At 38.1% G+C, this 26,534-nt stretch overlaps 1 protein-coding gene across 2 annotated transcripts in view; it reads left to right on the top strand.

Moving 5' to 3' along the window:
- The window catches only part of CTNNA1 (catenin alpha 1), a 210,673-nt gene that overhangs the window by 76,174 nt on the left and 107,965 nt on the right, over window positions 1-26,534 (top strand). For both annotated transcript variants that reach the window (XM_004696649.4, XM_045284982.1), the window contains exons 6-7: window positions 2,776-3,045; window positions 6,376-6,579. In XM_004696649.4, coding sequence (XP_004696706.1) covers window positions 2,776-3,045; window positions 6,376-6,579 — 474 coding nt within the window. The remainder of the gene's footprint in view (window positions 1-2,775; window positions 3,046-6,375; window positions 6,580-26,534) is intronic.

Genomic DNA, 26,534 nt, shown 5'->3' with positions numbered 1-26,534 from the left:
TGCTTGTTTACCTTCAAGCCTTTAAAACCCCAGACACTGTATCTTTGTACATATGCAAATATATTTATATGAGGATGGGGAAATAGATCTATGTGCCTATATTTATAGATTTAGTATTAAGGTAGCAGAAGGACATCGGACCTCCACTCAAGTACTCCCTCAATGCAAGAATACTTTCTTCTATTAAATTGTCATTCTATGATGCTCACCTTCCCGACAACCACTAAAGACAAAGCGGGTGAATAAGAATCCATTTTCTTATCTTTGCTTAACAAAATCTATTTTCCTTCTGCTAAGGCAAAAACCCGTTTTAAAGAGAGAAAGTATAGAACATTGCATCAGTGAGGACAAATGGTGTTTAGTTTTCATCATCGATTAAAGTACATACATTACACTAGGCAAATAAAGAATCTTCCAGAGAGACTGGTGAGGGCAGGACATTTAGAAACCGCCACATAGAACATGCGTACCAGCTGTTTAACTTTAATGGCTAGACCCTTATCATAAGGATCACCAGTGCTATAAGTCTTGTTTCTGACTATTTAACAAATGGCTTTAGAAAGTAAGCTTTTGAATAGTAGTTCTGGCACCTATTGACTTTAGGTGAATGTCTTTGGTAATCTCTGGAAGGTGCTGTGCTGGTCTGTGTTCCAGACCCTTATGAGAAGTCCCAGAGCTGATTGCAAATCATTTTATAAAAGTGAGGACAATAGAAATGCTTAAAGGCAAGTGTTCCCCTACAAAACTTAAATTGGAGTCTCTGAGATGGTGGTGAGAATAAGACATTTAGAAAATGCCACAGAGAACATGTGCACCAGCTGTTTAAGTGTAATGGTTAGCCTCAGCCTCTTGTCACACGAAGTACTTGAATCTTGAACTGATCGCCGATTTTCTAAATCCACAGGGTCCTGTTTCTGAATGTTTAGCCTAATGTACCGAGCTGCAGGGCATTTGGAGGGCTGTGAGCTATTAGATGCAAATTCATATGCCAAACGAGAAAAGAATTCTAGGAGGAAAAGTAAGCTGTCATGTTATACAAGGTTTGAATAAAGATGCAAACCCAAGGTATATACCGAGGTGAAGTTTCAGTAAAAGGAAGCCCAAGTGGTGTCTCTGATGCTTCATTAGGAGTTCATCTAGAAAGATGAGCCATTAAATAACTCAATCATACTTTTAATTGAGTAATTGACTTTGGCTTTTCTAGGTTAGTTAATTTTCTGGTACTGTTTACACAGGTAATACTCATTTAAAAACCTCCAGGATTCAGATGATGACATTAACATTGGAGTTCTACGATCACATAAATGTTCAATAGAGTTGGAACAGATCTGGTGGTCAGTTCAAAAACCAAACTGGCTGCCCTTGAGCCCATTCCTTCTCATTGTGAGGGTTCATAGGACAGAGTGGAACTGTCCCTGTGGGTTTCCAGGACTCTGTTTTTAAAGGGTAGGAGTAGACAGCGTCATCTTTCACCCACTGTGGCTGGTAGTATTTTGGAATGCCCAGTCCAACAAGCACTCATTATTCGACCAAGGCCCCTGGTGGTCAGTGCAGGCTATCCTATATTCCTTTTGTGTAATGCTGAGCCACATTTATGAAAGTCTCAGGCTCTCCCAGTCCCTGTAATTTAAATGACAATAGGACGCCAGTAGTGGCACCTTTTCCCCTCTTTCTTAGTGTTGGTAATGTAAATTTGTCACTGCAGTTGTCAGCATTACCCTGCCTGGTGTGCCACCAAGGAAATGTCAGTAGTGAAAGCAATACTGGAACCTCAAGTCTTTTAAATTGGATTATAATGATGAAGTAAAGCTAATTAAAAAAGGTCAGGGTCGCCCAAGCCCACAACTATATAGAGTACTGCAATGATATACTTTTTGGATTGAAATTATGGCGCACATGAGCCTTGGCTCTATCCCTAAATGACCTGGTTTTGATTGAAGAATGTTTTACTTTTGTAGTTCTGTGTCTTAAAAGGTGATCTTTTGGGGTGAGAGGGAGCTAAGGGGAGTTGTATACCTGGGGGATAGGCTGCTGCTTCTTCACCTGGTGGGTCACTTTGTATAGTTCATGTACCCTTGTGATATCCCATTCCAACTTTCACAAAACGTAAAATGAACTTGTGTAAAAAAAGGAAATCATTATAATAAATCTCACTTTGTTTAAATATGCCTCCAAATGATTTTTCTATTTTGGTTGAGATAGGTATATACATATTTATGTAACTGTAATCAAGGTGCTAGGCAGTTCTGTTTTGCCCTTTATTTTATGCTTTATTTAGTTCTGTGTTAGGTGCTTTACTTGCATAACCCCATTTGACCCTCGGAATAAGTACGTGAGAGGTACTATTCCAATTTTAAAAAATATAAATCATTTTATTGGGAACTCTTTAACAGCTCTTATAACAATCCATACATCAATTGTATCAAGCACATTTGTACATATGTGCCATCAATTTCAAAACATTTTTTTTCCTACTTGAGCCCTTGGTATAAGTTCCCTTTTCCCCCTTCTCACCCCACCCAGTTACTCCAATTTTATAGAAACCAAGTACAAAGTTTAAATAAGATTGCAGTATTTAGGAAAAAAGTAGTTTAGAGTTTTAATTCTAGGCCTGTATGATTCCAAAGTTTTCCTCTTAAGCCACTTTTAAGCCACTCTGTTACTGATAATAGTGTATTTGTTAGTAGAAATTTTAACCACTTCACATTTACTGACATTTTCTGTCACTAGAATTCGTATGATGGCGAGTGTTCATTTCTGGGTTTATTTTTGCAGGAACTGAAAGATGTGGGCCACCGTGATCAGATGGCTGCAGCCAGAGGAATCCTACAGAAAAATGTTCCCATCCTTTATACTGCATCCCAGGCTTGCCTTCAGCACCCGGATGTTGCCGCCTATAAAGCCAACAGGGACCTAATATATAAGCAGCTGCAGCAAGCGGTGACGGGCATTTCCAACGCTGCCCAGGCTACCTCATCAGATGATGCCTCTCAGCACCATGGTGGTGGAGGAGGAGAGCTGGCTTACGCACTCAATAACTTTGATGTAAGTTAGACTTGGTAAGAAACTTTAGATTGTTGACCACCCTCTGAACAAGTACATGAGAGGCTCCTAGAGAAATGTGGTCCAGCCTTCTGATGAAAGTTCAATTTTCGATCATTGTTACAGAGGCAAGTGAACCTCAAAGAGGCCAAGTCTTCCTCTGTGTGTGTTGGGGGGGAGGGGAGGGAGTTCAATTTTCACTTATATTTGCAGTCTAAGTGGAAAGAAATTGTTCTGAATCATCAGCCTACTTGCTCTTGTCTTTACCTAAAGTGTTCATATTTTCTGTTTTTTAGAGTTAAACTTCTGAATTTTTCCATACGAATTACTTCATATGAGTTCCTTCCTTAATGAAGATGTTAGTTGGGTTCACTTCCACCAATATTTCGTCATCCTGGCAGATGTGAAGTTCCGGGTGACCTAGGGGCAAAGTGGCTAGAGGCTCTGTCTTCCAAGGGGCTCATCATCTAGTTAGAAGAGGCAGATGTTCTCTTAACCGACTGCAGCCTAGGTGCTGGCACCATAATTTTGTTGCTCTGTTTATGTGTAGGTATCTCCTGCTTTCAGAGAGCTTGCTGTATTCCATTCTGCTTTCAGGAAAGACCTATGTTAGTAACCGTTTCCACTGAGGGAAAGCCATCTGAAGAGGGTTCCACTTCTGTGAATAAAGATGGAAAGCATTCGTTCGCAGCAAGTGTTAGTCTTGCAGTGAGAATGGAGTTGCCAAGCTTCTTGGGAACTGCACTCAACATTCAGCCTCTGGCCACTCTAGCTTTGAACTGTGTCTGTGAACACTACATTAGTGCTTTTATAGAATTTTTTGGTTGTTTTGTATTGTTTGGTAGGTTATTTTTTGGAGTCTGGGGTTGTTAAAAAAATCCCCTTGTAAGTCCATGGTAATTGCGTCTTCATTTTATTTACATGTAATTGATTATATAGTAATGCTTTCAGATAGCAGGGACATCTCATACATGTTCTCAGTAACAAAATTGGAATTAATGTACAACAACTTAATCAAGTTGGAAGTAAATTTGGGATTAAAATACCTAATACCATATAACTTCACCTTCATAATAAACACAAAAGATCACTGTCCTGTGTGTCAACTTCGGTCTTAAGTTTTTATGTAATTTGTGTGCTTAATTTGTACCCACAATGACCTATGGCTTCTAGTAGGTGGCAGCAGCTTAATCTTTTTTACAAAGGTGCATATGTGTACACTTATGTACACATACATAATTTTATTAAATATATATACATACACAATACATGTATATATCTCAAGAGCACATTGTCTTCCATATGACCAGGCGTCATTTCATAAGTAAAGAGGGTGCTTTGAGGTATAGAATCAATAGAGTGGTGCAGTTTGTTCTTAACATTTTTTCCTTGCCTTTAAATTTTCTCCCTTTATCTTGCCCCTTTCCCTGGACTTGAATAACTCTGATCCTTGCTGATAATACATGGCTGATTAAGACTTCATAAATCTTGAAGACAATATAGAATTCCGTATTAGAATGGAAGCTTTATCCTGGAGCCACATTTGTGAGGTGTCTTAGAATTTACTGGCACTGTTGCTTTTCACTACTCAGATTTGGCAGTATTAAGTGCTCGCCTCTTTTAAGACAGCAAGGATAGCATTTTGCCCTCAATTGAGTAATCTATCCAAAGCCACTTACCCTCTGAGGACCATAGTTTCTTCATTTGTAAAACGATGGGGGATGGGCTAAGTGATCTCAAGTCCTTTGCTCTAAAACTCTTAAAATTCTCTGACCACTCACCCGTTATTCTTCTTTTTCTCCCCCCCCACCTGTTAATCTTTTTGGCCACAGGTACCTAGTATGTGGTTTTGACCAGATAATCCTGTCATAACCTCACCTGATAAGAAAAACCACCAGTTTGAAAAAGCTAGTTAATAATGAACTCAAGATATATTATTTATATTTATCAGAAAAGGGCAAGCTTTCAGTAGGAAAAAAATGTGACATTTTAAGTTGAAATCAATAGGAACACAGTCCACATGAAGAAAAATTAAAGACATAATATTTGCACAGACATTTACCAGTGTGAGGATAAATTGTGTCAAGTGGAGAAGTTGGAGGGAAGCCAGTAGTTGCTGTGAAATGTGTGTGTGTGTTGCTGTTTGACCAAGTACCTATTGCTTGCTTGTGACCAAACCTTACTAGTCACTGTTGACGCTGTATTTATTGCAGCCAGGGAAAGAAAGGGGAGGTACAGAGGGGCTATTCCTGGTAGGACAGATAGTCTTGTAGTGACTTTATTGGGGAGGATTCACATCATGATTTACAGAAGACCTGCCGATCTTTGAGGAAAGAAAGGCTCTTAGACACAGCGGTATACATTTTAGACCAACAGGTTATAAAATTTGCTTAGATGTGTGAGGTGAAGAAAATAGTTTGGACTACTTTATAGATGCATTTCTTTCATAAGCTTCGAGTACAAAAGGCCATTGTTGTGTTTTTAATTTTGTTTCCTGATGAAATAGTTCTGCTGATGTATTACAGTAGTTGTATACTATACACATCAAAAGAAAAAAAAGATAATTTGTTTTTCCTGCTTGCAGTTATCATTTGATTACTTGGCTTACAATTACATGCTGATCTGCAGTTACTCCCATTGTTATATTCTCACCTACAATGTGCCCATGTAAATAACACAAATGTAAGGCACATAGTGAGCGTAGGAAACTTAACACATAGGAGGGGGTCACACTGTTTGCATAAAACCATATAACATTTTATTTGTATAAAAATATGGTAAGTATTTTTAACAGAATTTTTTTATGCAGATATAATTTGTATTTGCATTTTGGGTATCAAAATCCTAGGCACTTGAGGGAGAAGTGGGGCAGTGTGAGATATGACAAAATAATAATAATAATTTATAAATTATCAAGGGTTCATGAGAGAGGGGGCAGCGGGGAGGGAGGGGAAAATTGAGGAGCTGATACCAAGAGCTCAAGTAGAAAGCAAATGTTTTGAGAATGATGACAACAAATGTACAAATGTGCTTGACACACACAATGGATGTATGTATGGGTTGTGATAAGCGTTGTAGGAGCCCCCAATAAAATGATTAAAAAAAATCCTAGACACTGTTATACTGGATAGTACTGTCTCTAATACCTTCTTCAGCAAATGATCTATAGGAAGCCAACTTATGTAGAATGGCTTCTCTTCTACTAAGACATACTACTTTCTTTCGAGCATTGGGATCTTGGTGCTATATCATGGTGTCAACCCTTACCCCACTTCTTGGAATGATGGCAGGAACAGCAATTGGCACTAACCTTCAGTAACACTCTCTCCACAGAAACAAATCATTGTGGACCCCTTGAGCTTCAGTGAGGAGCGCTTTAGGCCTTCCCTTGAGGAACGCCTGGAAAGCATCATTAGCGGAGCTGCCTTGATGGCAGACTCGTCCTGCACACGTGATGACCGGCGGGAGAGAATTGTAGCAGAGTGCAACGCTGTCCGCCAGGCCCTGCAGGACCTGCTTTCTGAGTACATGGGCAACGTGAGTGTCACAATTTATGTCTGCCGTGGTTTCCTTAACAGATGTTGTATCTGAGATGTTTAAACTATAAATGTCAAATATGTCCTTGGCACCTTGACTTTTGGTGGGTAGCTTCTTTAAGCAGTGAATACATGGCCTACTGGTTAGCTTTTCCTCCCTAACCTTTTGGTTTGAAATGATCTAGGTTTCTAAAAATCATGCAATGTACATGAATAGAAGGTGCTTTGGTGTGTTGCAGCACAGGCATTGGACTGCTAATTGCAAGATTGGTGGTTCAAACCCATCAGCTTCTCCATAGGAGAAAGATGAAGCTGACTGCTTCTGAAAAGATAGAAGGTAAATCATCTATGAGTCGGAATCAACTGGAAGGCAGTAGGGTGTGTGTGCATCTGTATATCCTTGATTCACCAATTAACCTTTTGCCATTTCTCTTTTCCCCTTACACAGATACATAGTGCTTTACCTCATTTTTCTTTAAAACGATGAAAGTTACAAATACTATGATGCTTCATTTCTAAGTATTTCAGCCTGTATCCCCTAAAGACAAAAGCTAAAATTTCATTATCATATCTAGGTGGACTTCTAATTTTGGACAAAGAAGAATGCTGAAGGTCTTTCCCATTAGGGTTTATGGTATATGAAAGTACTTTATGAACCACATAAAAAATCATAAGAGTAGGTAATTGCCGTTTGAATTGTATCATGCAAACTGGGTAGTGTACGAACGTTTTAATTTTAATTTTAGGCTTGTAACTTGGTGGCATCGTAGTGAGTTCCATGTTGGATTTTGCTAAATGCAAGATCAAAGGAATGCTAGCTGCAAGGTCAAAAGTGCCAGCTGCTCTGGGTGAGAGAGATGAGGCTTTCTACTCCCTTAAAGTATCAGGCCCACAGGGGCATTTTTGCTCTGCCCTATAGGATTGCTGTAAGTCGGAATCTACTTGATGGCAGGTTGAATTAATGCTGATTTAACTCTGGTGGTGATGTTTATTAAGTGGACCGCTTAACTGTACAGCTGTTTAACTGCAAAGTTGGTTCAAATGCATCAGCTGCTCTGTCGGAGAAAGATGAGGCTATCTGCTCTGGAAACCCTTTAGAGGATGTTCTGTGTTGGGATTGACGTGATGGCAGTGAATTTAGTTTGGGGTTTAAAGACCTTGGAGGGAGCGAGCCCTGGTGGTGCAGTGGTTAATGCTCAATTGCTAACAGAAAGGTTACCAGTTTGAACCTACCAGCTACTTTGAGGCAGAAAGATGTGACAGTCTTGTTTCCTGAAAGATTTTAGGCTAAGAAGCCCCCTGGGGCAGTTTTTATCCAGTAAAGTCACTATATGACAGTGGGGTTCTATAGACTTCATAGCCAATATTTTACTGTGCCAAAAAAATAAATTAAATAACAGTTGTATAAAGTCAGTTTAAGGAGAGTTAATTGTTGTCAGCAGTATTTTCCCCCTTTATATGACCCCCTTCAGAAAAGATCTTGATTCTTTCTGATTTATAAGTGAACATATAATGGTAAGTTACGAAGAAATTCCTAGGGTGAAGATGAATGCCTTCCTGTGTTTTATCTTGTTTCTACCATATTGTGAAATTAGTGAAGCATATTCAGGTTTTTCAAACCATTGCTGTGTTTTGATCATAAGCAGTCTACCTCAGAAAAATGAGATTGGAGGTTTACTTAAATCAAATGGAAAAAACAATTGATAAGACACAGTTAAAATGAGGGGCACATTTGAAAATCCATACCCAAACTTGAAAAACAGAAGATAGTAAAAATTGGCTAAATCAAAGAATGGCTTACAATGCTAGTCTTAAAGAAACAGAGGCTCTGTGGTATATATGTGGATCAGCCATCTACTCTCATGTGTAGTGCTGGTGTGGTGCAACATGTGCAGTATGAATGGGGAACACTGTGTGATGTCTATTCTGATTTCTCCATACTAGAGCTTATTAACTGATCTATCCTTTGAGCCCTTGGATTGGTTAGTTGTCTTGGACAGCTATTCCTGGCTCCAGTAACCTTGTGGTTGCTCTTAGAAATGTCATATAAATAGCATTTTCTAGTTTGATTGCTCCCAAGACTGTTTGTGCCAGGGAATTAAGAAAAATTAGGAAGCACTCATTTATCCTGGAGGTATGGAGACCTCAAGAACATGCTTAAATTACATTTCATTTTATTTTGTAAGTTAACACTAGTCCAATGCTTGATGTTGGCTGAAATTTAAAGATTATCTTAGAAGGATTAGAAGTGTATTTTAGAGGAAAATCTCTGGGTATGTTTCTACTTAGGATAAAAATCTTTAGTTTCATTTTATTGACACAAGTTAACAGTGAGCCAGCTAGGTCCTGTCAAAAAGTGATGCAGTGAAGATAAATGAAGAGGAAAATGGAGCCACACTTGAAGAAAGGTTAGCATGATAAAAGGGTCTGTAGGAAGAAGAAACACGTGTGCACAGATTTTGGTTGTTTATGACATATTCACTAATTTTTAGGTCCTCTTGTGACAATCAGACTTTAGCAGTGTCTTCCTGCATTCACCAGTGTCATTCAGTTCATGTTGAGTATGTGTCATATGTAAAGCAGTGTGCAGGGCACCGTCTTGGAGGAATGGAGCACTGAGCCCTTCTTTCTGAGTTAGACAGGTTTGTACAGGGTATCTAATGGGAATGCCATAACAAGTGTAGCAAAAATGCCATAGGAATTAATAAGGAGAATGAACTTATTTCCAACTGTGAAACTAGAGACTTTATGGCAGATTTATTCCTGGTTCTTTAGATGCGCTCTTAATTTTTTTAAAAAGTTCATCTTTAAGTTTTAAGATGATTGGTATTAGACACATCATTGTGGCAGCATGGGGAGAATTGAGATAACCCAGATAACTTTTACTCTGGAAATTTGTAGATAGATACACAATCTTGAACATCTTACTATAATCCAAGTCCTTCTTCCCTCCTTGTCCAGCATTGCCAGTTTTCAGTTGCCGTTGATTTTTAATTTTTTTTTTTATCCTAGGCAGTGATTTTTAACTTTAGACTCACAGTAGGGTTTCTGGGGAGCATGATTCTTATCAGTGAAGTTGAAATCTTTGAGTTGGGATCCAGATGTTGGTATATTTTAAAGCTCCTAGGTAATTTTGGTGTGCAGTTAGGATTGAGAACTTGCTCTGTTTCCGCTGCCATTGCTGTAGCCTTGGCTCTTCTCATTTTCTCCATTCTCCTGTCTATTTTGCCTGCTCAGCCAGACTGAGCTCATGCCCTTGATAGGATATTGTCCATTTTGTTTTGTCTTTTACCAGTGGTTTAATTGGAATGTAATTCACATACAACTCAATAGTTCAGTCATATTAAGAATTGTACAGTCATCACCACAATCAGTTTTAGAACACTTTCTTCATTCTTGTACTCGTCGTTATTGTTCTTAGGTGCCAACGAGTTGATTCTGACCCATCTCTATCCTGTGCACAGCAGAACGAAACACTACACGGTTCTGGACAATCCTTGCAGTTGTTGCTATGTCTGAACCCATTGTTGTAGCCTTGGTGGCAATCCATCTTGTTGCGGGCCTTCCTCTTTTTCACTGCTCCATCAACTTTACTAAGCATGATGTCCTTCTCCAGGGACTAGTGTCTCCTGACAATATGTCCAAAGTTTGTAAGACAAAGTCTTGCCATCCGATTTGCTTCGAAGGAACACTCTGGCTGTACTTCTTCCAAGACAGATTGGTTTGTCCATTTAATGGTCTGTGGTATTCTCAACATTCTCCTCCAGCACAACAATTCGAAGGTATCATTTTTCTGTGGTCTTCTCTATTCAATGTCCAACTTTCACATGCATCATCATTAGCTCCCCGTTTCCCCCAGCCTCCTGTGTCACATCTGAAAGGAACCAATAATGCAGTTTCTGCCTATATAGATGTACCTATTCTAGATTTCATATACAACAGTTAACAAAGTAAAGCAGGTAATAATCGAAAGGAAAGCAGAAAATAATTAAAAGACCAAATTTAAATAGATCATAAGGGATTTCAAATGACAGGTGCTGTATTTTAACCCAACTGCACCTGTGGGTAATTGCTTGGCTGGTAACGGAAAGGTTGATGGTTCAAACCCATGAGCTGCTCCGTGGGAGAAAGATAGAGCAGTCTGCTTCAGGAAAAATTTAAAGCTTTGGAACCCTATGGGACAGGTCTATGGTCTGTATGAGTTGCTGTTTTGATCCATAGGTTTTTCATGGCTATTTTTTGTAATAGATGATCATGCCTTTCCTCCTAGTCTGCCTTAGTGCTAGACTGCTGAAATTTGTCCACTCTGAGGGACCCAGTTGATGTTTGAAATACCAGTGGCATAGCTTCTGTCATCATAGCAACAACCAAGCCACCACAGTTTACAAATTGACAGACAAGTGATGGACACATATGTTGGTGATAAAGATATTAGTGATAAAGATCCCTGCCTTATCGATCTTATATTCTAAAGGGATCAGAGGGGAGGAGGCTGCAAGCAATCTATGTGTACTTGCACGTCTTTCAGTATACAGATTGGATTTGTAGAAAAAACTAGACCAAGTGCTCTGAAACAAGGAACCAGTGAACGTATCATCTTGGAATGGAGCTGAATTTAATTTGTCAGGTTAGAGCCAAATTCCCTTTTAAAGGTTCCAAGGGTTAAGAGACCCAGCATCCTTAATGTTCCTACTTGCATTGTGGTCTGAAGAGGTACCAGAAGCTCACTTACTATACAAGGGTCTAAAAGATATTGATGTAAAAGTAATGCATTTGATCCTTCCCTATTCATGTTATGGAAGTCCTCAGATGCGTGACAGTAGAGGTATTGCAACCAACCATTCAGTGGATCCTGATAGTAGCCACCAATGACCCCCAGGCTTCCTTAAAATGAAATGTGGTTATTGTGGTTAAGCTTAATTTGTTCCCTCTCTGTCAGAGATTGCCCGCAAAGGTTCTAGAGCAGCGGTTCTCAACCTGTGGGTCGTGACCCTCTTGGGGGGTGGTGGTGGTGGTGGTGGTGTCAAACAGCCCTTTCACAGGGGTCACCTAAGACCACCGGAAAACACATATTTCTGATGGTCTTAGGAATTGAGACACTGCTCCTCTATCTGTTCCATGTGGGTCTGCCCACATGCAGACACGCCCACATAGGAGTACCTGGCCGGTGTGAAGACTGTTATCCATGCTACACCATGATTCAAGACAAAATTTCATTTATTTGTAATTAGAAATAAATATTTCACAATATATACTTACATATTGTTTTTGTGATTAATCACTATGCTTTAATTATGTTCCATTTGTAACAATGAAAATACATCCTGCATATATGGATGTATTTGATGCATTTGATTTGACACACTGAATTTGATGCATACATGGCAATTCATAACAGTAGCAAAGTTACAGTTAAGTATCAATGAAAATAATTTTATGGTTCGGGGTCACCACACCACGAGGAACTGTATTAAAGGGTCGTGGCATTAGGAAGGTTGAGAATCACTGGTCTAGAGAAAGGAATATAGCTTGGATAAGTTTCATAGTCTTGAGGTTAAAAAGAAATAGGTTGAAATTAAAATGTAATTTAATTTGGAAGAAGTTATTGCAGTTTTTTGGTTCCATAATTGAAATTTACACATCTGCATTAGATCACTAAGCCACTGCCACCTTTAACAAGTGGGGATATATATTCTATTTTTTCCCCTTTTTCAATTTTCTGTGCAGTGGTTTTTTGTTTGCTTTTTAAGTATAGTTTTAATCATCTTACTGCTTTCTACATATAAACCTAAAACATCCATATAACTAGGATCGGAACTTGAGGTTAAGGGATTAATATTTCTGTATCTTCAATAATATAGCTGACTGTGGAACCTAGTCATGTTTGTTATAGTGCTTTATGCAGGTGAATTATATCGCATACTTTTTCTCTACTGAAGACTGTGCTTACCCCCATCCCTCTTTTGCTACTTTCTCTCTTCCTTAAAGCAGGTGCCTTTTTCCCCCGTGTTAGAATTTATTGAGACCAAAATTATTCTTTTCAATTACCATTCTCTTCTTGAACCTTTATCCTCTTAAAAAATGAATAATCTCTCCCTCCTCCCCATTCTCTAAACACAATGTCTAAAAATAGAAGACACCCCCCCCCCGTCTCTGTTTTTGGTGTGAGTATTCTTGCTCAGCAGTTAGTGATCTTGAATTTACAGTCTGATCCGAGTTAAGGCTTATAAATGTTGAGAACAATTGCCACTAGCCATTTTTGGAGATTCCACATTCCAAGCTGAGAAGTGCTGTTAGTGTAAAACATACACCATACGTTGAAATCTTAGCACATAAAATAAGAAACATCTCTTTAATGTCTCATAATACTTGTATTTTTGGCTATATTGGGTTAAATAGAATATTGAATTTACTTTTACTTAAAAAAGTCTGCTAAACAAATTAAACCCACAGCCATTTTATTAATCCCATCTCCTAATAAATCTATATAGGGTTTCTGAGACTGTAAACAGAGTTTAGTTTTTGCTTTTGAATTGCTCCAGTGCTCCCCAGAGGTTGGCATCGCCCACTTTGTTTATTGACTGGATGGTAGTGAGAGTGAGAGTCATTGGCTTTCCAGAATGATACAGTAATCCGTACATAACTGTAGACAGAAGAAAGATAATTGATTAAAGTAAATTTTGTCTTTGTTCTTAATCCCCAAAGATTGGACTCGTTGGTTGGTAGGGTCTCCAAAGAGGAATAATACCATACACTATTTTTTGTACAGGACTGGACATGTATTTGAGTAGTTTGAATTTGTTAATATATCAGGTATAGAATTTTAATTAGATTCGGATAATAGATGTGCAATGTTTGAATGATTCTCAGTATTCACTTTCAAAGATCATTTTAAAAGATAAATTGTTATTGTAGTGAAGGGAAGCACTCAATTTAGATGCTGCTCCCTTTTCAGATTTGCATTGATTTCCTGGAATCACTGTAGCATACTCTGAGCTTCCCTGTCTTTGAAGGACCCAGTGAAGCCCTTGATACTACTGTGTGTGTGCACGCGCGTGTGTGTGTGTGTACGTGTACTCGAGCCCACCTCCCTTCCCTCCCCATTTTCTTGCCCTCAAATTGAGAATAGCATCGTTTCTTCTCCAGATCATAAAAGTTCTGTGTTCATTACATGCCATCATTAATACTTCTTTTAAAAATTCAGGCATAATTCAGGATAAGTGTGTATTGTACACATATTCTTACCATCTTATTGTTTAGCAGTGAAATATTAAGGACTGTTCTGTTGTACTGCTTGCCATATGCTATTTAGCCCCTATTTTACTTATATAATAACCCTGTTTGGGCTGTTATTTGCATAAGAATACATACATGTATAACTGGGGTTTGAACCCCCAGACCTGTCTGATCTGAAAGTGAGCATTTATTACTTATATCACTGTGCATCTTCCAAGTCGACAAATATGGCATTACGTCATCATCCTTAATGGCAGTAGAATTTTCCATTACAACTTTATATAAATATGAAACTAAATAGACCCATATTTGGTATAGCTGCTTGAACTGAGCAGAATAAGAAAGCTTTTTAGAGTATCCTCCCAGGCTAGACTTTTGCGTTATGTGTGTGTCATAGACATTTAAATTGGTTCTGTGATGTGCATATGTAGGAGATAAATTTTGTTACACAATATGCTATGATTTCCATCTTTGTTTGAACCCTTATGTTTCTTGCAGTAGAATCACTTGGATATCTTAGTCCATAATTCTGTAGCTGCATTTGTAGATGATTTCATTGATGTGTTAGTGTAAGCTTTTCTGTGAGTTACCTAGTATATTTAGAAGATGTATTTTGATGTAAATAGAGGTTGCATTGAATGCAAATATGAGCATGTGTAAGAGTTGATAGAGCTGCATTTGCTTCATTTGGAAACCCTTTTTGTAAGAGTTGGTGTGGTTTTCTTATGGTATAAATCGAGGGGCTTTAAACCTTAACATTAAGGAATAGGGCCCAAATAGATTTTGTGTTGCTTTCTAAGATGGGTTTGAGGTACTGCTTATGTATGCTTTTCTGGTATTATGAATTGCAATATTTAACAGGCAAATTCTTAACCTTTTATATGTGGAGACATACATGTTTGTGTATTAGATGAAGTGATGCTGGCCTAATGGAGTAGTAGTACAGTGGTCTTTTGAAATCAGGATGATGGAGCAGACATGGATGCCTACCCAGTGTGAGGCTGCAGATGGATAGGGTTTTAGCCTCCATGAGATTGCTGTTAGATTGCGTTTGGTATCACTTTGTGCTCCTTAGATGCCAGACAGCCTCAAAAGGATTTCTTACCTAAAACATATTTTTGGATGAAAAGGTAATAACCCCTGAATACATCAGAATGATGTTAGTAATTGGTTCTCGGTGGCACTATGATGGATACCGTACATTTTCTACACTCCCCTTCTCACCATGTTTTTGACAGTGGTTCTTATATTCACAGTGATACAGAGTTTCAAAATAAGCCTAAAAATACAGTTTTGTGTCTGAATATTTAGGTTTATTTAGATTCATATACTGTGTGTTCACTTCTAAAGCAAGAGCAATATAGACAATTTCAGGATTCTTGTACATATTAAGATCTTGATTTATCTTTCTGAGATAGTGGCTTATTATAGATGGATTTAACTGGAGCCAAGTTTTTATTATAATTTATATTTCTGGTGAGTCTTGGTCAAAGCCTATAGCTTTGTTGATAGCATTTTCTTTACATTTTTCTTGAGCTCCCTTTATAAAAGTGATTTTTGACTCATGGAAATATGAAAAACTATGAAGTTTAGAATTTGGAAGTGACATTAGTTATCGGCTAGGTTAGGGGTCTATAGGTTATAACCCTAGGTCAAATCTGACCTGCCTCCTTTTTCCATAAACTTTATGGGAACACAACTAAACTCATTTGTTCATGTGTCCTCCATGGCTGCTTTCCCACTTAATGGCAGGATTGGAGTTGTGACAGAGAGAGTGTGGAACCAAAGCCTAAAAACATTTCCTTGGCCTTTGACTGAGGATGTTTGCCCACTCCCACCCAGTACAATCCTGCCAACTCATCTTTTTAAAAGTTTTTATTTGCAAATTTCTTTCATAAATAACGAAGGAGAACTTCATTGAATTTTGGTAGTTTGTGGCTTTCAAGCAATTGGTCCAGTCCGTCTAGATAATGAATTTGTTGGAAGTTGTACCTTCTCATTTTTTCCTGATCCCCCTGCCCATTGTTTTAAAATTTCATTATTTTCTGTTATTAGTAACTTTCCCTTCTGTTTGCTTTGGATTTATTGTAGGTTTTTCCTTCTGATTTTGAAAGTTGAAACTTAGGTTATTGAGTTGAAACCTTTGTTTTTTGCTAATGTAAACATACTGTGCTATACATTTTCAGGTAAGTAAGCCCTGCTTTTTCTGCCTGAAATTTTGATATAGTCTCAAATGATAGTTGATATATCAAATTATATATAGTTCCCTTTTTTGTTTATTTAAAACAATTAAAACAAACAAAAATCCTTCTTTGACTTATCTTTAACCATGAGTTATTTAGAAGTATACTGTTTAGCTTCCATGTATTTGGAGCTTTTAAAAATACACATTTGTGTTATTGATTTCTAAATTTAATTTGGGTAAGAGAACATACTTTGCATGATTTCAGTTCTTGAAAATTGTTGAGATTTGTTTTATGGCCTTGTTCTACCTTTGTGTATATTCTATATGTACTTGAATATATATAATTTTTATTGGATGGAGTCACCTATAAATATCAGCTAGATCCATTTGGTTGATGGCATTATTCAGTTCTGTATCCTTGCTGATTTTTTTTTTTTTGGTGAGGTGGAGTGGAGTAGATGTGGGGGTTCTTCTGAGAGAGGAGGAGTCCTTAAACTCTCCAGTTTATATTGGTGTATTTTTTCACTCTTTGTATCAGATCCTCTATGCATTTTGTCCAGAATATTTATTTGCATTCAGTTGAATAGACTGCACAGCATGTTAATTATTTCATTCTAACCAGCACTTAAAACCAATCAATTAATTTTCAAAACGGAGCAACAATTAGGACTAGAATTTGAACTTCTGACTTTTAGTCCAGAACTACTCTTGGTTATGGCACTTCATGCCAGCAGTTCTTAACCTGTGGGTCGTGACCCTTTTGGGGGGGGGATCGAACGACCCCCAAACACATATTTCTGATGGTCTTAGGGACTGAGACACTGCTCCTCTATCCATCTCCAGTGGATCCGTCCACATATGAGTACCCAGCCCGTGTGAAGACTGTTACCCATGCTACACCATGCTTCAAGAAAAAATTTCATTTATTTGAAATTAGAAAATATCTCACAATATATAATTACATATTATTTTTGTGATTAATCACTATGCTTTAATTATGTTCAATTAGTAACAATGAAAATATATTCTGCATATCATAACAGTAGCAAAATTAGTTATGAAGTATCAACAAAAATAATTTTATGGTTGGGGGTCACCACAGCATGAGGAACTAACTGTATTAAAGGGTCGTGGCATTAGGAAGGTTGAGTGAGAACCAGTGTTTTATGCGATGTCTTGGACATTGGCCAATAAGTTTAATACTTCCAAAGAATTAAAACTTGGTCAAATAACTTAACCTCCTCAGGTTTTTTTCTCAACTGTAAACTGGGATCAATAATAACTGCTTTTCTACTTGACCAAGTGAAATGAGGTATGTGTGAGGCAGTTAATATATACAGGCAGTGTTACTGCAAAAATATCAAAATGCCTTGAAATAAAAGAGAAAACATTGTGTAACAAAGAGCAGAGTGAACAGGCATCTCTAGATTGGCAGGAACCAAGACTACCTCCAGGTCTTTGAAGCAGGTCCTTCTTAGCTGTGCATATCTGTTCCATCCCTTGCTCTTTCTTTATAGCAAAGAGCCAAAATATCAGTCCCCACCCCCAATTTGCATGATCTTGGAATTCAAGCATCTAATTGAAGCTGACAACAAGGTCTCCCCCCTAGGGGGAGAAATGCCATATTTGATATGAGCATAAAACTGTAACGTGTTAAATACATGCAAATTTGTATTATTTTAGGAAATGATAATGCAGTTTTTTCTTCCTCATTTATCTTTTTGGCCCAAGGAGTAGGCTTTACTTTGGCAAAGTTGTCATGTGTTGATAATAAAAAAATTGATTTGTTTAAAATATTGTGATTATTTAAATGTAGTCAACTAAGCAATTTGGGAGGCCACCTGTTTATTTTATCTGGAACGCCATCTATATGTGACAGACATATAAAACTAAAAGCTTATCAATTAAAACTTTGCATCCTATGATTGTTTATTTTTTAAATAAGGTATTTTAGCGAACTCATTATTATCGCAGTTTAAGATGAAACAAAGTATGTTTGTATGTGTGTATTCTCCATACCCCAAACCAAAAATCCATGGCCATGGAGTTGGCTCATAGTGACCCCACCTATACTTAGCTCCTGCCAGGGAGTTGATTCCAACTCTTAGTGACCCTGCAGTATAGAGAAGAACTCCTTTGGGGTTGATAAGGCTGTACATTTTGAGGATAGCCGATTGCCACATCTTTAACCTGCAGAAAGGGTAGCATGTTTGAGCCATTGCCCTTTTGCTTAGCAGCTGATTGCTTTAACCAAAATGCTACCAAGGTTCTTTTTTTAAGAAATCATTTTATTGGGGGCTTTTACAACTCTTGTTACCAACCATGCAGCGCGCGCCCATGCGCCGCCGCCCCCCCCCTCCCCCCCAACCCTTGTAGATTGTTAATTATTTTCACATCTCACACCAACCGCTGTCTCTCTTCCCCTCTGGTTTCTGTTGTTCTTCCCTCTGGATGGGGGTTTGTGGTTATGTGACATTCATTGCGATCGGTGGGTTCTGATGGTATTGTAGAACTGCCTTATAGGATTTACAGGTTGTACATACTTACAGAAGTAGACTGCCACATCATTCTCCCATGGTGGCTATTGGTGATTTCAAAATTACATAGACCCTTTGGTTAATGGCCAGATACTTTTTAACCACTATACTACCGAGGCTCCATTTCTCGTAATCTCAGCTGACCATGTTTTATGTTTTGTTTTTTAATCATTAACTCTCTCAACTAACCCTCAGCGCCCATTAAATATCTTGATAAAGCAATTCAGGTTTTAGCAAGTGTCCTGTCTGCCAGGAAATTTCTTGTCTGACTCTGGGTCTGCTCTGCTGATCGTTGCCATTTTAGTTAACATATGTCTTAGCCCCAACAAAATTAGAAGGATCAAAGCTTGTGAAATGTGATGCTTTTCTTCTATGAGTAGGTGTCTTTATTCTTTCTGTGTATTTTTGGGTTGAATTTGAGTTCACAAATCTGATAGCTGCTTAGTAAATACTTGCCAGTCACTAAGTAGCTTATTTATTTTAAAATGTAATATTGAAAACTTGGAATCAAAGATTACTGAGAACTGATTCTCCTCGGTCAGATCTTTGAAAAAGGCTGTGACAGTCTTTTCATGTTTTGGCACAATTGGAAACATAATATTAGGAGACAAGTTCCTTTGAATTGCTTCATGCAGAAATAACATCTGGTCAGTAATTTATTGTACAAGTATTATTTTCAGATGTGCTGAAATGATTGGCTTCCTGTACTGTTTTTATTCTAGTTGCAGGTACTCTAACTTGGTTTTGTAATTTGTAGTTTGTAAAGTCTACCAAATGGGTTCTTATTTCAGGACTTCCTTGCTAATTGTCCTTAAAACCATACTAGTTCCAAATTACTTCTTTATGCCTTGAGGGAAAATTACAATATAAACTCATCTTCTATGAATGAAAAGATGTATGCTTTGGCTTGCCTTTGTTCTTGTGCCCATCGGAACATTGTTTGCTATGTCTTGACCTGACATACTGGACTTGAAAGAAAGAAAATTTGGACCAGTGATACTCAGCTATAATCTTAAAAGCTCACACTAATAAATAATTATTACTAGGAAACCCAATGTATTTAATTTTGTTGCTTTCAAGATTCTGCATTATTAGTGAAAATAATAGAGCCATTATATAAGGAAGCTTTTTTGGGGGGAGTGGTCATGAGTGCATACATATCTGCTCTTAATTAAGGATTTCTGCTGTGATAGAGGATTCTTGTTTTTCCCTCTCACTTACAGAAATTATATATATATATATATATATACACACACATGTACACACATATGTATATATATTTAAAATTATGAACATTTCTTACCTGAGATAGACAGACAAGATGAAAATTTCTGTCTAATTATTGTCACTTAAACAAAAAAGTCCTGACAATTTGATTTCTTTTTGATTCCTCTCTTATTTGAAGTCTAAAGCAATTTCTTTTAGGCAAACTAAAGACTAGAATCAAACTATTCTTTTTGACTAGCTTTTCCTAGACCCAATGCAGAATTACCTATTTTCTAAAAATCTCTGAGACAAATTATGCTAATTTTAGATTTATAATAAATATTACTGGCTCTATATTTTGGATTTGGTCATATGGTAGTTCTCTTACCCTTCAAGATTTAAATATATAACAAGTATGAACTAGGTTTATGGGGAATGGTACATAGCAGAGGCTAGAATTCCTTATGAAATTACATGATCCTTTTTGTCTTTGCTTTTTGACTGGAGTATTTCTAAACAAATCCAAGGGTCCTGAATAAGAACCACCGAGAGTTGATGGTTGTTAAAGCTTGGTATGAGATTACAGGAGTAATTTCATTTACTGGTCTCTCTCTTTTATGGATATGCTTAGAAAATTCAGTAATTATGAGTTTTAAAAAAAATATCTCTTACCATCATTATGTTCGTTTGAGTAGGTGTCAGCATATTAAAAATTTAAGGACAGAGTGCTTGCCATGTTTCTACCCATCTCAGGGACATTCATCTATCTTGCAACTGCATGTGGTTTTGTTTTTATCCCACCCAGACCCCTTCTCACTGCCACCATCATAGACCAGCTATTGGCATTATGTCTCTTAGATCAATTAGGTTCTCGTGGGAATTTGTTTGGGGAACTAAATGGGCAAACGGGAGCTAGCAGCAGTAACTAAAGTAGAAAGAGATGCCATTAAATAAAGTAAGGATCATGAAGGGATCATAGCAAAATGAATTTGTGAGTGAACAGCAGCTGTGCATTGAGAGTGCTTCGAGGGCCAAGGAGGGTTGGATGTTTGAGATTGGAGAAGGGTTCATTCACCTAGCTGAGAGGAGGGTCTGCGTCCTCCTGGACACCCAGCTAGCTATATGTGAGTTCTTATTTATACATATGTGTCCTAGGCATTAGATTTGATATGTGTTCCTTTTTGTATCAAAAACAGCAGATAGTCACTGATTGTTGTGGGCTTTTCTTAGACAGATTAGACTTTTCAAAACTGGCTAATAGTAAATATGCATGGAATATTGAAGGCAAAGCCAATTTGCTCTGTACACTTTCATTCTAATCCCAATACAAAATTTAAAAAAAAAAGAAAAAACCAAATACAGGTAGTCCATGAGTTATGATGGGGCTGCGAGTCAATATAACATGAGAGATTATAAATGATCATTGCTTAACCATGTAGGCATTTCATAATCTAATTTCTGAAACATGACCAGAGCTGTGACTCTTTCCTGAGGCTTATTTTTAAGGCCTGTCAGTTATAGTAAGAAACATTTCATTAACTCTTTGATCATTATTATTTTAATATTGCTTATTATACTGTTGCTCACTAGCCTTTGATTGAAAGGAACGTAATAGAATAGCAGTAATGAATTTGTAAGTGTGTTTGGGTGTGCTTCTGTAGATTTTTATTAATTGAGATGTCTCAAGATGATTTTAAATGGCTTAAACACTAATTTGTTGGCCAGTGTGATTTTAGATCCTTTATTTAGTTGTTAATTGTTAAAACTGCCTTCTACCCAGAGAGCTTTTTAAAAAATAAAAACACCTAATCTATTATTATTGTCCTTTTTCCTTCTTTGATGTACTTGTTGGGGACAAATGTAAGAATTAAGAGATCTGGCTTATGGGTAATAATATTAGTACGATAGAAAAATATTTTTAAATACAGCATAAATTTTTTTAATAATATAGAAACTTTGTGGGAGCCATGTCTAACCTCCTCTGACTTTTCTATTGCCAAGAGGCAGAGGTCAGATCTCTCTCTTCCCTCCATCTTTCTTTCTTTTTTTACCCTCTATCTTTCTCTACCTATTCTGACACCAACCATTTCTCCCATGGCACTCTACTTTTCTTCTGGGTTTGGTAATTTTTTGCAATGGCTACATAAAATTCACAGACAACTGAAAATACAGGGAATCCAGGGCGGATGAGCCCTACAGGACCAGTGGTGTGAGTGGCGAAACAGGGAGGGTAAAGGGAGAATGGATAGGAAAGAGGGAACCGATTACAAGGAACTATATGTGACCTCCTCCCTGGGGGACAGACAACCGAAAAGTGGGTGAAGGGAGACGTCGGACAGGGCAGGATATGACAAAATACCCATTTATAAACTATCAAGGGCTCATGAGGGAGGGGGGAATGGGGAGGGAGGGGAAAAATGAGGACCTAATGTGGGGGGTTTAAGTGGAGAGAAAATGTTTTTGAGAATGATGTCCAAATGCGCCTTACGCAATTGATGTATGGATTGCGATAACAGTTGTATGAGCCCCTAATAAAATGTTTAAAAAAAAAAATCACAGACAATACTCACAATTAAGGGGATTTATTAAGGAAGTTAACAGGTTACCACAAATTAGGAACAGTAAACAGTAAGGACACAGTCATTTGTCCCCAGCAGCTTCTCAGTCAGCAGCCAAGTTTCTCTCAGGTCCACAGCAATGTGATTCCCTGGCTACTGCCTCTGTGGGCCAGGAAGCCTACCTACCCTTTGCTCTGCTTCACAGTCTGTGCTGCTTCTCTGCTCTGTCACGTGGTCTCCTTGCTGGTGTCTCTGGTCTCAGCCTCTGCTACTTCAGTGGCTATCTTTCCTTTGTGGCCATGGGGTTTCTCTCTATTTCTGAGGTGACTCTTACAAACACCAGGAATGACTTTGAGGTGTGTTTTTTTGGGTCATCTTTCAATTGACTATACTCCAAGGAAACAAAGGGTAATGTCTTGGTAAACCCAGTACTTCCTGTACTAAGGTTGTTGTTAGGTACCATTGAGTTGGTTCGGACTTATAGCTACCCTATGCACAACAGAAAGAAACTACATGGTCCTGCACCATCCTCACAGTTGTTGTTCTACCTGAGCCCATTGCTGCAGCTACTGTATCAATCAATATCCTTGAGGGCCTTCCTCTTTCTTGCTGCCTCTCTACCAAGCATGATGATGTCCTTTTCCAAGGACTGGGTCTCTCCTGACAATATTTTCAGAGTATGTTAAAAAAAAAATCTTGCCATCCTTGCCTCTAAGGCACATTCAGGCTGTACTTCTAAGACAAATTTTTAGCAACCTATACTACTTTCAACATTCTTCTTCCGTACCATAATTTAAATGCATCAATTCTTCTTTGATCTTCTTTATTCAACATCCGGCATTCATATGCATATGAGGCCATGGAAAATACCATGACTTGGGTCAGATGCACCTTAGTCCTCAAGATCATATCCTTGCTTTTTAATACTCTAAAGAAGTTTGTGCAGCAGATTTAACCAATGCAATACATCTTTTGATTTATTGTAAGTAAGGGTGCAAGTAGAGACTTAATCTCAATTTAATCTTGCCCATTGGCGTAGCAGACAACTCTCTCCATAATGGGATTATAGTCACAGGCATGGAGACTAGAATTTATAACACATCACATAAGGGATTAGGCAGTTACATAATTTACTCTCAACTTGAGTAAAGGGATGGAGTTGGCTTATCAATAAGGTCATAGCCAATGGGGCCTCTGTGTGGGCATGGTTTTCTCCTGAGGATTCTGGGAACTCCTGTCTTACTCCCAGGAGGCAGGACACAAACTCCCCCTTGAGACATTCCTGTTGACAAACCACAGGAGTTATGCTGATGGAATCAGCCTTGGAGCTCTGGAGGAGCCACATGGAGACCCATGCCAGCTCTGAGATGTTTCCACTGTCACTGGATCCTCAAGACTTTCTACCCATGGCCTGTGGTCTTCCTACATTTGATGTTATTTCATGTCTGAAGAGGAATTTATAGACTGTTATCTGACATAAAAGCCAATATCGGACTTAATGGACTTGATCTGTGTTGGGATGTTTTCTTATTATGCAATTACTCTTTATATAAAGCTCTTTCTTACACATCTATGAATGCTCCTGGATTTGTTTCTCTAGTCATCCCGGACTAACACAGGGATTATGGGTAGAAGAGTCATATGAATTGACTACATCTCAAATGTAATGCACTGGATCAAATATAAAACCCAAACCACTGCCATTGAGTCCATTCATACTCATTGCCACCCTACAGGACTGAGTAGAACCTCCCAAAAGGCTTTTCCAGGCTGTAAATCTTTATACATAATTTTTTATTATGAATTAGCAGGGTGTGTGTGTGTGTGTGATAATCTTTATGGACACAGGCTGTCACATCTTCCTCATGGAATAATTAGTGGATTTGAATTGCTGGACTTTTTGGGTTAGCAACTGAGGACTTTTAACAACTGTGCCTCCAAGGCTTCTTGAATCAAGTGTAGAGCTATTGATATTACATAAATAAAGCATGCAAGTCTCTGCTTGGCTATCATTTGTAATTTTGTGGTGGCTTGGATGTTGGCATGATGCTGAAAGCTATGCCACTAGTATTTCAAATAGCAGAGTCTTCATGGTAGTTAAGTGTGAGCAGATTCCAGATTAAGGCAAGACTAGTTAGAAAGGATCTGTCAATCTCTTCTTTAAAAATTGGCCAAGGAAAACCTTGTAAAGAGTAGTAGAACATTGTCAGATATAGTCTTAAGTGAATACCTCTGGTTATACCTTTTCAATCTGTATGCTGAGCAGATAATGTGAGAAACGAGTATATGAAGAATACGGCATCAGGATTGGAGAAAGGCTTATTAACATTTTGTGATATGCAAATGACAGCCTTGATTGCAGACAGTAAAGAGGACTTGAAATACTGATGAAGATCAACTGGATCAATAAGAAACATCATGATAAGTAGAAAAATGTCTGACATTGTTAGAAGATTTTGGTTTAGTTAGATCCACAGTAATACTGTGGGAGTAGCAGTCAGGAAGTCAAATGACATATTGTGTTGGGCAAATCTGCTGCAAAAGACCTCTTTGAAGTGTTAAAAAGCAAAGATGTTATTTTGTCACTCAAGAAGGTATTACCTAATTCATAGCAGCAGTTTTAATTGCCTTGTATGGATGTGAAAGCTGGAGAATGAATACCGCAAGGCCAAAGACGGATTGATGCATTTGATGAATTATGGTCTTGGTTGAGAATATTAAATATACTAAGGACCACTAAAAGAAAAAGTAACTTTGGATTGCGAGAAATCCAGCTAGGGTGCTCCTCAGAAATGAGGATACTGAGATTTCTCACTTCCTTTGGACAATTCATTAAGAGAAACCAGTCACGAGAGAAGGACAACATACTCGATGAAGTGGAGGGTCACAGGAAAACAGGAAAACACTCTCATCTTGATAGATTGGATTGCCAGAGTGAACTTGGGCGACATCTAAACAACATGCAAGGATAGAAAGGGTAGCCATTGATTGGTATTGAGGAATGGGCAGAAGAAGAGGTAGTACTAGATTTATAATCAAGAATTAGCGTGTACGAATGTTGAAGACTAAAGGTGTGTGAGTTGTTAGGCAAGCTGGACCCAGGATATACAGCTCTGGAAGAAAGGGGGACTAGACTGATCATTTATAGCATGCCCTTCTTTCTATTTAGCAGAGAGATATTCATCTGCTCTGTGTCAGGATCCCTGTTAGTCTTATGACTATGTCTATGGTTTCTTTCTTTCTTTCTTTCTTTGTGTGTGTGTGTGTGTGTGTGTGTGTGTGTGTGTGTGTGTTTATACAAGGTAGGCAGGATAGGCAATCTTATGGATGCTGCTGGTTCCACGATTTCTGGAGGGTGTAGGAGGGTAGAAGGTGGTGAGGTGAGGGAGCCAACAATGATGAGTACAGTGGAATAGTAAGTGTTCTAAAATTGATTGCGAGAAGGGTGTAGCTTTTCTAGTGGTATCTGATCAGTTGAATTGTGTCTAAGAGGAATTACTGAGAGGTGAACGATGGGTAAACATGATAGTGGAACAGGAGGGAAAAAAGAAAAGAAGGAAAATGTGCCTATATGTAAATATATAAATATGTGTATACTTATATATATGCAAATGTAACAAGGAAGCAGATGCACTTTTGGCCTCTACTTAAATCTCACCTCAGTATAAGAATGGTTTGTTCTAATAATGTGGCGCTGTATTTTACTCACCTTCCTGACATTATCGTTGAAGACAAAATGGGTGCATAAGCAGATGTAGTGAAGAAAGCTGATGGTGCCCAGTTATTAAAAGATACAGTGTCTGGGTCTTAAAGACTTGGAGTTAAACAAGCGGCCACATAGCAGGGAAACAACAAAGTCCACATGGAAGAAGCATGCCAGCTTGTGTTATCATGAGATACTGAAGAGAAAAGTATCAGAAGTTCAAAAACAAGGAACCAAATGGATGTGCAGGGGCGTGGATTAAATGGAGACCCCCAAACCCACCTGTAAGATAATTGAACAGTCCCTTTCAGAAGGGCTACATGCAAGGGATGATAAATCCAGGGTGTGATAACAGCACTGATGAAACTCATAAACTATCCTCTAGTTCTTAATATTTCCTCCCCTTACTATTATGGTTTTCTCGTTAATCATGTTAGATTTGCATATGCTCATTTGTAGATTTAAGATCCTTCGGTACGTGAAAGCCAAGATTGATAATCCTTCAGAAATAATAACAGGAGTAATGGTTCC

This window comes from Echinops telfairi, unplaced genomic scaffold (assembly GCF_000313985.2).
Source record: "Echinops telfairi isolate 266 unplaced genomic scaffold, ASM31398v2 ScPeMD7_7469;HRSCAF=8507_1, whole genome shotgun sequence".
NCBI classification, from domain to species: Eukaryota; Metazoa; Chordata; class Mammalia; order Afrosoricida; family Tenrecidae; genus Echinops; species Echinops telfairi.
Note: the sequence above shows the minus strand (reverse complement) of the source record. Positions and strands in the feature narration are given on the sequence as shown.